At 52.0% G+C, this 13,536-nt stretch overlaps 2 protein-coding genes across 8 annotated transcripts in view; one reads left to right on the forward strand and one right to left on the reverse strand.

Moving 5' to 3' along the window:
- Cimip2c (ciliary microtubule inner protein 2C) overlaps positions 1–2,514 on the reverse strand; it is a 42,219-nt gene extending 39,705 nt beyond the window's left edge. Inside the window, exon 1 of the mRNA XM_090337327.1 lies at positions 2,427–2,514. Within this exon, the coding sequence (XP_090193453.1) occupies positions 2,427–2,455 (29 nt within the window). The 5' untranslated portion in view covers positions 2,456–2,514. The remainder of the gene's footprint in view (positions 1–2,426) is intronic.
- The window catches only part of Otof (otoferlin), a 75,378-nt gene that overhangs the window by 22,412 nt on the left and 39,430 nt on the right, over positions 1–13,536 (forward strand). For 5 of the 7 annotated variants that reach the window (XM_090336194.1, XM_090336193.1, XM_090336197.1 and 2 more), the window contains exons 3-5: positions 479–567; positions 5,844–5,943; positions 8,325–8,506. In XM_090336194.1, coding sequence (XP_090192320.1) covers positions 479–567; positions 5,844–5,943; positions 8,325–8,506 — 371 coding nt within the window. Of the gene's footprint in view, positions 1–478; positions 568–5,843; positions 5,944–8,324; positions 8,507–12,800; positions 12,846–13,536 lie in introns of all 7 variants that reach the window. The other 2 variants (XM_090336195.1, XM_090336192.1) reach the window with 1 other exon arrangement.

Genomic DNA, 13,536 nt, shown 5'->3' on the forward strand with positions numbered 1-13,536 from the left:
GAAGAGGGAGGGAGGAAGAAGGGAGGGAGGGAAGAAGAGATGGTAACAGGGTCTGACCACAATAGCATTCATACAGTAAAATCTGGCTCTGACATTAGCAGGAAAGAGCAATGCAGGGTAGTTGGAGCAGAGTCAGCGTGACTGATGGGGAGAGCTAGAAACGCAGTTTCCATCAGCACAGCCCAGGCTCCCGACCACGGTGTGCTGGTGCTCAGGGGCCTGCCTCATCCTGGCTGCACCACACCCTAAGGACCTGGGAGGCAGTGAGGAGCAGCCTGTGGGGAACCGGAATTCTTGATGAGGTCTCAGTAAGTCCTGCAAGGCCCACGTGGCCTTAGACAGCCCGCTAAACCTCTCTGAGTACTGTCTTTGGAGTCCATGTGAGGAATGACCGTATCCTTTAGGGGCTCCTCTCTCCCCCTCCACAGCCCCTACCCGCTCTTTCCATCTAGGAGCACAGCTGTCCTTCTTTCTCTAGACATTCCGGTGGCCAGTGGCCAGCGACATCGACAAGAATGAGATGCTGGAGGTTCAGATTTTCAACTACAGCAAAGTCTTCAGCAACAAGTAAGTGTGGGTTGAAGCTGGAGGGGACTGTCCGTCCTGTCCTTTCTCTACCCTTTCTTACAATAGGGACCTAGCCTTCTAGCCTGTTTGGGATCAGTCCCCAAAGGCCTAACGGTCGTGAGCAGCAAAGCAAGGTACCCTCCCCCAGGGAGCTTCTGTTCTGTGACATTAAGGCTGAACCATGAGGTGTTTATTACTGGTGGCTTCCATCCTTCTCTCTGGGTAACAAGCTGTCTTCTCTAGAGTAAGCTACCCTGATGACTTATGAGGACAGGAACCAAGATGACGAGAAAGGCTAACGCAGATCAAATGGACATGGAAGAGAGGCTGGATAGGAGGCCAGGAAAGGCATCCAAAACCCCCCCAGGGGCCAGTTCACAAATGTCAGAGCATCCAGAATCTTGGAGTTCAGCCAGTGCAACTCTCATTGTACAGAAGGGGAAACTGAGTCCTAGAGAGTACACTGAGGTCATGTAAGTAGATAATAGAAGAGCCAGGGCTAGGATATATGCTTTCTACGTCCTCTTCCTGTGCCCCAGTAACTCCCAACAACCAGCATTTGAGCAGTGATGAGGGAAATGCTGAAGTTATTAAATCCTTTCATGGTTCTGTTGGACGAGCCACAGACCAGTGGGGAACCCTAACCACCTCAGCACTCCTACAAACAAACCAGAAATTGAGAGATGGCCCATGGCCCAGTGGATATCCTAAAGGCTCAGACTCCAGAGGGGGGATAGAAGGGGGAGTGGTTCCTATCCCAGAGCTAACTCCTCTCTTTCCCCATCTAAGGGAGAGTGGGAAGTCCCACAAGGAAGCATAGGCTGGAATGGAAGAGTTCTACTGTAGAATATTCAGGATGCTACTGGCCAAGAGCTGGGGTGAAAGACCACTTTGTGAAGACACTGGTCCATCGAGACTTGAGGCACTTGGGGGTGGGGGTGCTAGGAGTCAGGAAGGACTCAGGGATCCCCATCCACAAGTCAGGGCTCTGTTTTCCCAGAGCCTACCCTGTCCTAGCCGTTAGTTCTGTGGATATCTCCCATCAGGCACTCCTCTCCCACGGGAGTCATGATGGAACAACATTCTCAACAGGGACCTGGAGGCCTCACATTGCTCAGCTAACTGGAACTAGGGCCTCTGTCCAGGAATCTTAGGTTTCCATGAGGACAAGATGTTGGAATCAGAGGATCTCATGCCTCCACAATGCCTGTTCAGACCCTTGAGGGGCCATGGCCTGCCCCAGCTTCCAGCTTCGAAGCTGCCAATGATGCCAAAAGTCCTGAATAATTCAAAAGCCAGGAGCACAGTGGAGGCCTGGCCTAGCCCAGGTCAGTTGACACCAGCTCCCAGGGGGAGAAGATGAATTATTGACAAGATTCTGGTGCCAGGTTGCTGGTCTATTGTGGTCAGTCTGTAGGCTGGCCATCTGCATCGAGGCCTCCTCCTGGGTAGGTGGCAGAGACTCTTACCTCTACCCAGCCTGCCCGGCTCCTCCATGGGTACTCTCTTTGTAATGGGGCTCTGTTTGAACCATAAGAGCAGTTGTTAGATGACTGGGTTACCGTCTAGATTCTTTACCTAACAGCCTGGGCAAACTAAAGCCCAGCAAGGGCTCTTGTCCATGATCATACAACAGGTTCAAGGTAGAGGCAGATCTCCTGGGCAGTGATCTTTCTCACAGAATGAATGGCCTCACGCCTCCATTTCCAAGAAAATGATGTGGCTGTTCAGGGATCAGCACAGCTCCTCCATACTAAGCCATCTAGAGGAGGGGGACCCCACTGAATGCACAGAGGATAGTGGAGGCGGGCACGATCACTCTGAGGTTACACAATGGCAAAGCCAGGGGCTTTCCCTACCTGCTTCTGCTCCTGGCTCTCTTTCCCATTCTGGCTCCATTTTCCAGAGAGTCTCTGTAGAGGGTGGGCTGAGGGCAGCCTGCTGGGTGGAGGTGCCATGAAGGTCTTTGGTTTGAAGCTGCATTTTAAGTACGCACCCTTTTGGATTAGAAAAAGAGCAAAGTTCAATGAGGAACTTCATACTTTTTACAAGACCAAGGTAGTATCTATTTTCCACCTCAAAATATGTGTGTGTGTGGGGCCGGGAGTTTGGCCTAGTGGTTAAAGTGCTTGCCTTGCATGCATGAAGACCCGGGTTCGATTCCTCGGTACCACATACATAGAAAAAAGCCAGAGGTGGTGCTGAGGCTCAAGTGGTAGAGCTCTAGCCTTGAGAAAATCCAAGGACAGTGCTCAGGCCCTGAGCTCAAGCCCAGGACTGGCAAAAAAAAAAAAAATGTGTGTGTGTGTGTGTGTGTGTGTGTGTGTGTGCGCGCGCAACTTGAAATAAGGACCTAGGCTTAGCTTTTTCACTCAAGGTCAGTGCTCTACCACTTGAGTCTTTTGGTATCTACTTGGAGATAAAAGTCTCATGAGTTTTCCAGCCCAGGCTGGCTTTGAACCTCGATATTCAAACCTCAGCCTCCTGAGTAGCTAGGATTACAGGACTGGTCTTAACCACTAGCTACTGGCTTAGTTTTTATTTTTATTTGAAAAAAGTAGAGAACTGATGGTATTTTTTAAGCCACTCCCTCAGAGTACGGCAAGTTCATTTTTTTGAAGGTACAAACTCCCAGCCACATCCTTGGGATCCCACATAAGTCCTGCCTCTGTGAGGTTCTGCAGAGCAGCAAGAGCAGGGAGCAGCCTGGACCCAGAGCCAGAGCCCTTCCTGCGCCCTCTGGAGGCCAGGCTTGGCACTGCAGTAGTGAAGGAGGAGGGGTTGGTAGCACCAAGGAAGCAGGTAACATCATTTTGTTTGGGAAGAAATAAACCAAGGCTCAAAGAAGCTGGAGAACAATCCAGAATCACACAGATGCTAGGTGATAGAACCCTTCCCCCCACACACACACCACTCACACCCCTTAGCTACCGCTGGGTGAGCCAACATATGGAACACTTCTGTTGTCTCTACTGATCCTCTCTGGGATACCATGGAGTCTGTGTACATAGAAATTGGACCAGAGCACAAGGAATGGAGATTTGCTAGCAAGCAGAACAAAGCTGGCCATGCATTGAAACCAGTGCCAGTGGAGTAGCAGTGGGAGCTATGTTCAGAAGGCCTCCACTCCTCACTGTCACCACCAGCAGCACGTCTAGCAGAGGCTTAAAAGCCTTGAATTCAGTGCGGGGAGTTTGGCCTAGTGGTAGAGTGCTTGCCTTGCATGCACGAAGACCACATACATAGAAAAAAGCTGGAAATGGTGCTGAGGCTCAAGTGGTAGAGCTCTAGCCTTGAGAAAGTCCAAGGAAGCCCAGGACTGGCAAAATAAATAATAAATAAATAAATAAATAAATAAAGCCTCTGAATGCACAGAGGATTTGTGCTGGACCAGCTCCCCTCTCACAGCCCTCCAAAATCTCAGGCAATGAAACCTGGATACCACCAGAGGCTTCTCGGAGAACTTGCAGGGGAATAGCTCCCTCCTGCCTCCTGGGGGTGTCTTGTCACACTGCAGTAGCTCTGTGGATACCGAGGAGAGGTCCTTTGGCTAAGGGATGGGGACACAAGGGGCGGGCTCACAGAAGGAGCTCACCAGATCCTAGTGGAATGATAGCAACCTGAAAAGCCAGTTGGCAAAGATTCAGAGTAGGTCAAACACTCACAACTGTGCCCCATCAGCACCACCTGGACACCTGTCAGGCCTGCATGTTCCCAGGTGCACCCCATCTGCCAACGCAGCCCCTGAAGGGGCAGCCAGTGGTGTGCACCGGACTCCTTGGACTCTGTGTATGAGGACTGCACCTTAGAAGGTGGATCTTGGTGGCAGTGGCAGTGCTTAATGCCACGGAAAGTGGCTCAGGGCTCAGATCAGCAGTGCCTTCACCTCCCACCAGTGGGCACAGTTTGGAGGGTCCGGGGTGTCCCTGTTATCTATATTCTGACAAGCATTTTCATATCTAGCCTTGAGTTTGGTTCAACTTGCTTACTCAGTCTGTGTTCTACCATTTGAGCCATACCTCCAGCGCAGCTGTGTGTGTGTGTGTGTGTGTGTGTGTGTGTGTGTGTGCGCGCACGCGCGCGCATGTGTGTGTGTGTGTGTGTGGTGTGTGTGATGGGGCTTGAAGGCTGCCCTGAGCTCTTCAGCTCAAGGCTACCACCCTACCCTTGAGCCAAGCCCCACTTTCCATTTGCTAGTAGAGGTTAGTTGGAGATAAGAATCTCAGGTCCTTTTGTGCCCAGATTGGCTTTGAACCTTGATCCTCTGATCTCAGCCTCCTGAGTAGCGGGGATTACAGGTGTGAGCCACTGTGCCCAGCATTTTTTTTTTTCATCAAATCGTAAACTCTTCTGCACAAGCTGCTTCAAACCACAGTCCTCCGCGCACGGCCTCCCGGGAAGCTAGGATTACAGCCATGCGTCTGCTGTCCTAGCTATCCTTCAGCTTGTAAGGACAAAAGCTGAGACTCAGGGGCATTTCTCTTTGAGGCATTTCCCCAGCTGAGGAGAGACGTGGTTAGGATCCAGGCCCTCAACTGTGCTGCTCCATGAAGAGTCTAGAAGCCTGGCTAGGCTTTGGCGTGGAGGAGTAGTGGAGTCACTCTGGTGGGCCGGTTGGCAGACATGGCTCTGAGCTCCTGGGGGAAACAATCCATCCATCATGGCTGCTCCCAAACATCCTCTATCCAGATGGGAGGGTGTGTGTGCATGTGTGTGTGTGTGCGTGTGTGTGCTTGTGGGGTGTGTGTGTGTGTGTGTGTGTGTGTGTGTGCAGGCCCATGTGTGTGCGTGTGGGGGGGTGTGGAGTGTGTGTGTTCATGTGTGGGTGGGTGTGCGTGCATGTGTATGTGTGTGTGTGCGTGTGCGTGCGTGCATGTGCATGTGTGTACTGGGATTTGAACTCAGGACCTTGCACTTGCCAGGCAGGTGTGCTACTACAAGAGCCATGTCTCCGTCCTTCTGCTTTTAGTCTGTGTGTTGTTTTTGGGTGGGGCTGGCCGTAGGCTTGTGTTCCAGAAGTCTCAGTCTTTCTCCACACACATCTGGAGGCTGTCCAGTGGGGACTCAGGTGCACCCCACTCCCCCTGTCCTGACCCCATCTGTGGAGATCACAGGGCAAGCACCTCACTCCCAGAACCATGCACATGTGTGAGGCGTCACGAAGCAACCTTGGCCAGCCCTGACTCCTGAGCCGCTGTCTCCAGGGACCCTCGCCAGCCTTGCTGCTCTGTCTGACCTCATCTGTGAAGCTCCCATGCCTCTTCTGCCCTTCACAGGCTCGTCGGGACCTTCCGCATGGTGCTGCAGAAGGTGGTGGAGGACAACCACGTAGAGGTGACCGACACACTGATGGATGACAACAATGCCATTATCAAGGTGGGTTTGCCCAGAGCGTCCCGGCTTTCCCATCATGGGGTCACCCGAGGGCCGCTTCACTTCCTGTCTTCCACATGGAGGGAGGTCTGAGGACTGATCCATGTGTGCTGCTGCGGGGCGGGGGGAGGGAGGAGACTCAGGGAGACTCTGCCAGAGCTCCTCTGCAGCCTGGGGCCCCAACGGGCAGGCTGCCCTTTCCAGATGGACCGCTACCCTTCCTACAGTGCCAGTGCCAGGACGGCAGTGGAGCTGCCATCTTTTCTCTGACAGGACCCAGCTCAGGAATGGCTAAGGAGACCTTCACCACCCAAAGGCCAAGGCTGAGCCTTACAGAGCCAATGTGCCCTTCCTGCGGCTAGACCCTCCAGCACGGAAAGGCACTCATTTTCTATTCTTGTCACACCCTAGCACGTCAGTGGACATATGCACACTAGGGGACGCTATGTATCCTCTGCAAAGTAGAATGTGGATTGTCTTGAAGATTAAGTGAGAATACCCAGGAAGTACTGAGAAAGTAAGCACATAATAGGTGCTCAATAAATGTGTAAATTAATAGCTATTATCTTCTACTCTCAGTTTACCACATGTAAGTGGAGGTCTACTATGATCCCCCATAAGAAATGGCCTTACACAGTATTAGGCAGACATAACCTGGGTGTGGGGTCAAGACGATAGCTCCCAGAGCCAAACGGAACTACCCTCTGTCTGAAAAGTGTTCTGACGGGGGCAGAAATTCCCACAGTGCCTGACACAAGAACCTTGTGAGAACAAGGAGCTTCTGGGCTTGGCATGAGCGCTTCTTGAAGTCAGGGAGTGGGGTTCAGCTACCAAAGCAAGGGAGGAGGAGATGCAAAAGCCACAACAGGAGTGGGAATGAAAAGAGTTGGAGAAAAACATGGCAGTCTGTATGAAGAGAACAGTGTGGGAGGTAAGAGGAGCAAGCACCAGGATGTGGGCATGGATCAACGGACACAGACACATCTATAGTTCCAGAATCACACTGAGGGTCTGTGAGGTGAGGGAGGGGACATGGAGGGTCTACTGTACAGGCTGATGAATGGCAGTGCTGAGGTCCTGGGTGGGGAGTGGATTTGTTCAAGCTTAGACAACGGAGGCAGCCCTGAGACAACAGGGCTTCCAGATCCAGGCTACCATGTTGTTTCCATGAACACATTTGGTCACACTAGCTCAGGATAAAGGATATTGGACTTGGATTCAGGTAAGCAGGTTCAAATCCCAGCCTCAGCAGCTCCTAACTGTGTGACTTCAGGCAAGTAACTTACGTTCCTACTGTGTCAGGTGGGAGAGGCTGAAGCATTGAAATCAGTGGAATCTGTGAAAGCATCTTCACATAACATCTAGCAAAATGAGAGCTCAGAAAATGGGTGTACCTTCCTCTTCCTTTGAGAAACCCAAGCTGAGGGAAGACTTCCTGTCAGAACACGAGAGCAAGTCGCCCCAGATCTGGGTCGAAGGCAGCTATGTCTGGGAAACTTCCATTTACATGGGTATTGAGAAGGAAACTTGAGCCTTCCTCTATGTGGCAAGAAACTAGAGATAAAGTGGTCCAAAGACACAGATCGCTCACTTGCTAAGCTGGAGCCTGGCCGTGGAGCTCCACTCTCCACAAAGGAAAAGCCCAGGACATTCCCAAGATCGCCGCCTCCCAGGAGAGTGGGGGTGGGGTGGCGGGTGGGGAGTAGGAAAAGTGCTGGTTTGAGATCTTCGTAGGGAGCCCAGGGCCTGGGTCTTCTCCCAGATCATTTGGTCTCAAGCATGTACATAGCTACAGCTCTGAAGACAAGGAAGTGACCTAGTCTTTAGGGGCAGTGAATGGTACTCTCAACTGTGCATATAGCTGATTCAGAGCACTGGCTCAGGCCCAGGCTCAGTGGACCAGAGGTGGGTGGGGTCTGCACTTGAGACCGATCAGGGACCAGGACCAGTGGTCTATTAAGCTGCGGAGTCTGAATGTCATCTTGGTTTTCTTTCTTTCTTTCTGTCAGTTGTGGGGCTTGAACTCTGGGTCTGGGCTCTGTCCCTGAGCTCTTCAGCTCACGTCTAGCACTCTAACACCTTGAGCCACATTGCCACATTCAGGTTTCCTGGTGGTTAACTGGAGATAAAAGTCTTGTGGCCTTTCATGCCTGGGCTGGCTTTGAACCACTAGCCTCAGATCTCAGTTTCCCAAGCAGCTAGGATTACAAGCAGGAGCCACCAGCGCCTTCTGGGTTTTCTTATCTACAAAGTAGAGTGGAGAGGTTGGATTCTTACCTCACTCGATTCCTGTGAGTTGCAGTAAACACCCCTAAGGCATCAGAGAACCCACAGGAGGCTGTTACTTCTGCCCCTGCCACTCACAGCACTCTCTCTCCTTCCAGACCAGTCTATGTGTGGAGATCCGATATCAGGCCACTGATGGCACAGTGGGATCCTGGGATGATGGAGATTTCCTGGGAGATGAGTCTCTTCCAGAGGAAGAGAAGGACAGCCAGGAAACAGATGGACTACTCCCTAGCTCCCGTCCCAGCTCCCGACCACCCGGCGAGAAGAGCTTCCGGAGGTAACAAGCAAGACCCTGTGTATGCCCAGGGCCCCTGAAGATACAGGGAGGAGGTCTGGAGCTCCTGGAAGGCCTTCCAAGCCTTCACTCAACCCCAGAGGCTACTGGGAAGGCAATGGAGGCTCAGATCAAGCATATGGAGCCCGGCCTCCCCCAAACCATCAGGGAAACAAAGGAAGTTTCCATTCTAACGTGAAGGAAAGGAACTGGGCCTTCTGCCACTCTCTGGGTAATGGGAATTAGGAGCAGAGGAACCTCTGGCTTTTCTGATCTAAAACCAAGCAGTGATTATCAGGCAGACAGCCTGGCTTGCACCCTGGCCCAGTGAAATGAGACCCAAGGTCTCTTCTCAGCAGAGGGAGGCCATTGGTCCCAGTTTGCACCCAGTCTGTCTGTCCTCTGCTGAGAAGAGTAGGCCATGCCCTGAAAATGTCCTGCCATGCACACGTGACAGGAATCTGTGTCCAGTCTGCTCTTTCTACATGTGCTATTTTTACTAAAAAGGAAATGTGCTTGCATTTGTGCTTACAGTTCAGAGAAAAAGAATCTAGGCTAGCAAAACATAATTCATTGATCCCTGGTCCTTGAGGGGGAAATGTGGGAGGTGTCAGGAAGTGGCAATGCCTGGGCTATGTGTTAGAGTAGGAGCCCTCCCTGCCAATCTCCTTCCACCCTCTTTTTCCCCAGGAAAATTTTCTTAGTCCTTATGCAGAAAAACATGCAGGTTCTCAATCAATTGATGAAACATATGTGCTATAATCAGACAAATTGAACCACTTTTACCCACTCCTTACTGCATGTCCCCCTTCCCCCAAAACATAGGTTTAAGAATCCCTGGTGGGGCCTAGTGGTTAAAGTGCTTGCCTAGCATGCATGAAGACCCGGGTTCGATTCCTCGGTACCATATACATAGAAAAAAGCCGGAAGTGGTGCTGAGGCTCAAATGGTAGAGCTCTAGCCTTGAGAAAGTCCAAGGACAGTGCTCAGGCCCTGAGCTCAAGCCCAGGACTGGCAAAAAAAAAAAAAAAAGAATCCCTGGAACTGACTGCTTCAATCTCTATTGTGACCCTTTTCCCATCAGCCCTTTGTGGGAAAATCAAGGAGGTCTCAAAGAAATAAGTTGCAATTGAGGAGCCCAGAAAAGGCTACTGATGGCAGCTTCTTTGTCTTCGACCACATAAAGGATGAGGAATGGAGATCAAAATGCTAAGGAGAGGAGCAGAGGGGACATGAAATGCTGACACAATGGCTACCACCTGTCTATATCTCCCAACTCCAGCTGAGAACGAGCCAGGCACAGCTGGTTCCAAGTAGATTTAGAAAGGACTTGCAGAGGATAAGCCTAGGAGCCACAGGAGGACCACCCATTATAGGCAGAGGAACACTGTCCTAAACCAGGATGCTAAGGCCCTCTAGACAGCAGCCAGGGGAAAAAGAACTCTCCTGGGGCCTCTGGAGGAGAAAGGGCCCTCTCTGTTGGGAGCCTGTCACCCAGGGAATGCTGAGCCTGTTCCTCTCCAGTTTCCATGGCTCCTCCCCTTCTCCCTCCCTGGAAAGATTCCCTCCTCCCCCGACCCCACATTGTGGGCCTTTCCAGGGCAGCAGCAGGCGTTTCATCTGGAGACTTGGAACTGACCAAGGGTGACAGCCATAGATAGAAGTCCTGGTCTGGCACCACTGTCCTGGTTGGAAGAGAATAAGAGGGTGGGGACTGTTTTTCTCACTGTCACCAGAACTGCCAGTGCAGACCTGAGAGCACCTTGGGGATGGGTGTGGCCACCATGCCACCCCTCTTTCTGCCTGCTTTGCAACCAGCAGGACTCTAGCTCCCAACCCAACCATTGCCCATCACTCTCTGCTCCCATGGTTCCATCTCTTCTGGGCCTTGACCCATCCTGTACCCTCTGAGCCAACATGCTCCCAGCTCCTGCCTCCAGCCAAGAGTTCTGCCCACTCTCTACAAAATATCCCCAGAAGGCAAAAACATTGTCAGGAGACAGTGAGGTACAATGGGGACCCCAGCTCTGTTTGGAGCCCCACTGTCCTATCTGTAAGATGGCCTCATTTACGCCCTCAGAGGTGTAAGGATGAACTGAGATGAGACACTTCCATAGTGCCAAACAGCTTTCATTTCCTTCTTCAGACTCACACCACAATTGCCAGGCACCCGTGGCTCAGGCCTGTAATCTTAGCTACTCAAGAGGCTGAGATCAGAGGACAGAGGATCACAGTTTGAAGCCAGCCTGGGCAGGACAGTCCATGAGACTCTCCAATCAACCTCCAGAAAACAGGAAGTGGAGCTGAGGCTCAAAGTGGTAGAACACTAGCCTTGAACAGAAAGTCTCAGGGACAGCATTCCAGCCCTGAGTTCAAATCCCATGACCAAAAAACAAAAGTCATACCACAATTGTTTCTACCCTGAGCAGTATCGCATCTTGGTCCAGCCCCTTCTCAGTGCTGGCACTCCTATACCATGGGCTTGTCCAATGCTGCCCTCCCAGGAGACTCAGCCACCCTGGGCAAGGTCAAGGGCAGAGGAAGGGGCAGTTGTCTACCTCACTTACCCCTACCTTCCCAGAGAAGAATGAATTGCTAACCTCATGTTCATGCTACTTTGATGCCCAGAATCAGGGTTCCAGCTTCCTGCATGTCAGCATATCTCTACCTCAATGTAGAAAGAGAAGATCTCAGCTCTCAACACACACACACACACACACACACACACACACACACACACACACAGAGTACTTGTGTGCTTGCACACACATTCTTCACATGTCATTAGGAAACTGAGCATACCACTGGGTGCTGGGCTGGGTTGCTGACACTGTCTCTAGGAGTCTAGGATAAAAGGAGCCTAAGCTTTCACCTTAGAGCTGAATTCTAGAGCCTGGAGACTTACCTCTAGATTCTTTCATTCTACCACTTTCTCCTCTTCTCTATCTGACCTTGCCCTTCAACTTTTCATGACCCCCACCTCTTTCTGCTGTGCAGGCGCTTCTCTCTCCCTGCTGGGCTACTCTCTGGTGGGTCTCTCTCAGAAGTAAGTAGTGACAAGAGCCACTCTTCTAATCCTCCTTAGGGTTATCCTGAAAATCCAGCGAGGATCTGTGGGAGACAGGGACCTCTCTCTGGTACCTGGGGGAAAGGGCAGCTGAGATCTGAGGATCACAATTTAGAGCCAGCCTGGGCAGGAAAGTCCACGAGACTGTTATCTCCAATAAATTACCCCCCAAACAAAGCTGGAAGTGGAGTTTTGGCTCAAGTGGTAGAGTGCTCGCCTTGAGCAGAAACAAAGCTTAAAGACAGTGCTCTGGCCCTGAGTTCACACCCTAGCAATGGCACAAAAATAAAAGAAACAGTTGTCCTTGGAGGAACAGGAGGATGGAACCAGTAAAACTCCCACCTCAGTTTCCCACTGGCTCCCAGGAGCCTCTGCTCCATTGGAACTAGCCCTAACCGAGTATCCTAATGGGGTCCCCACTGCAAACTAGCCAGCTAGGTCAGAGCTAGAGTAGCCGAGATCACCTCTCCTTCTTTGCCATGAACGTCTCTGCTCAGTGGGCTTAGCTGGGTGTTGACTAATGTAGACCCTTTTGAGTTACAAGTCTGACCCACTGAGTTTAACAAATGTTGGCTGGCCAATGCTGGCCTTGGGTTCACTGGACTGGGGCCTTAAGGACCCCAACTGGCTGGATATGGCATCAAGTCTGTCTGTGCCAAGATAGTGTACAAGGAGAGGAAACAAAGGTAGTGATGGTTCACTTTCTTTTCTTCAGCCACATTGCCACAGCACGGGGGAGGCACTGAAAGAACATTCTAGAAGGCTTGCAAGAAGCCACCCTAAAGCAAGATGGAAGCATCATTCTTCCCCTGCTCAGAACCCTGGAGAGATCGTTCACTTACTTTCTTCTCAGCAGCCAAATACTCTGCCTAGCAGAACCTCCTCCTTCCCAAAGCAGGCGCAGCCCACTTTTCCTGGAGGACCCCAGAGCTTGGGAGCTCCTGCCCCCCTGGAGGGGACATGGGGATGCAGTAGGAGAGGAGCAAGCCCCCAGGAAGGGCAGCTCCTTTCTGTCATCACCAGATCTCTTCCTGGAAAGGAGACTCAGCTGAGCCTAGGGTCCTGGGACCCTTGCATAGTAGATCTGGGCTTGCTGAAGGAGAGGTTATGGGGTAAGGGATCTGTGGGATGAGACCCCCCTTAGGAAGTGTGGGGGTAGCAGGGCAAGGGGCTAAAGCTACACCCTCTCACTTATATCCCCTTGTCTCCTCATTTCTTCCCCTGACTCAGAAAAGGCAGAGAGAAGACCCAGGGAGGCAGAGATGGCAAGCACAAGTAGGTGTCCCCGGCCAGAGCAGGGGTGCTGGCTCCCCACACAAGGCTGCAGCGGGTGGGCTGGGCCATCTGCAAGGACATAGCAAGGAAGGGCTGTCCTGGAGGAGCAGCCTTCGCATGGGAGGTCTCCCCCTTGCATCCTGGAGGGGGGACTCAGGGCGGGATAAGGTGTGGGTGGACAGGTAGCTGGACCTTCTGATTTGCATTCTTGCTTTTTTTGGAATTCTTTTCTCCTTTCTGTGTCCTGTTCCCCCTCCACTGCCCTGCTTAGCAACCTCCAACACTGCAGGTCAGGCCCCTAAGCTTCCCAGTGAGGGAGGGAGTGGCTCAAGGCCAAGGGTGAAGGGCACAAGAAGTTAGTTACCATCCTCCAGTCTACACAAGACTGAGCATTATCCATATAGCCCAGGAGGCCCCAAAGAAGGCAAGTTCTGGATACTGTGTGGCTGTAGGGCATGGCAGTGGCATAAAGACCCAGGGAGCTAAAGAGAGATGACCATTCTCTGCTGGCCCTCACAATCTCCATTCCCCCTCCCCCTCCCCCTGGTTTTCTAGGGAAAGGAGACATAAGGCTGTCTGAGAGAGGAGATGAGGAAAGGACCCCTGATGAGAAGGGGCAGCCACAAGGGGCTGACCAGCCTGGCAGCCTGGAGCCAGGCCTTATAGGGCCCCCATGAGCACATTGTCTCTG

This window comes from Megascapheus bottae, chromosome 7, assembly GCF_031878675.1.
Source record: "Megascapheus bottae isolate mThoBot1 chromosome 7, mThoBot2.hap1, whole genome shotgun sequence".
Classification (NCBI taxonomy): Eukaryota; Metazoa; Chordata; class Mammalia; order Rodentia; family Geomyidae; genus Megascapheus; species Megascapheus bottae.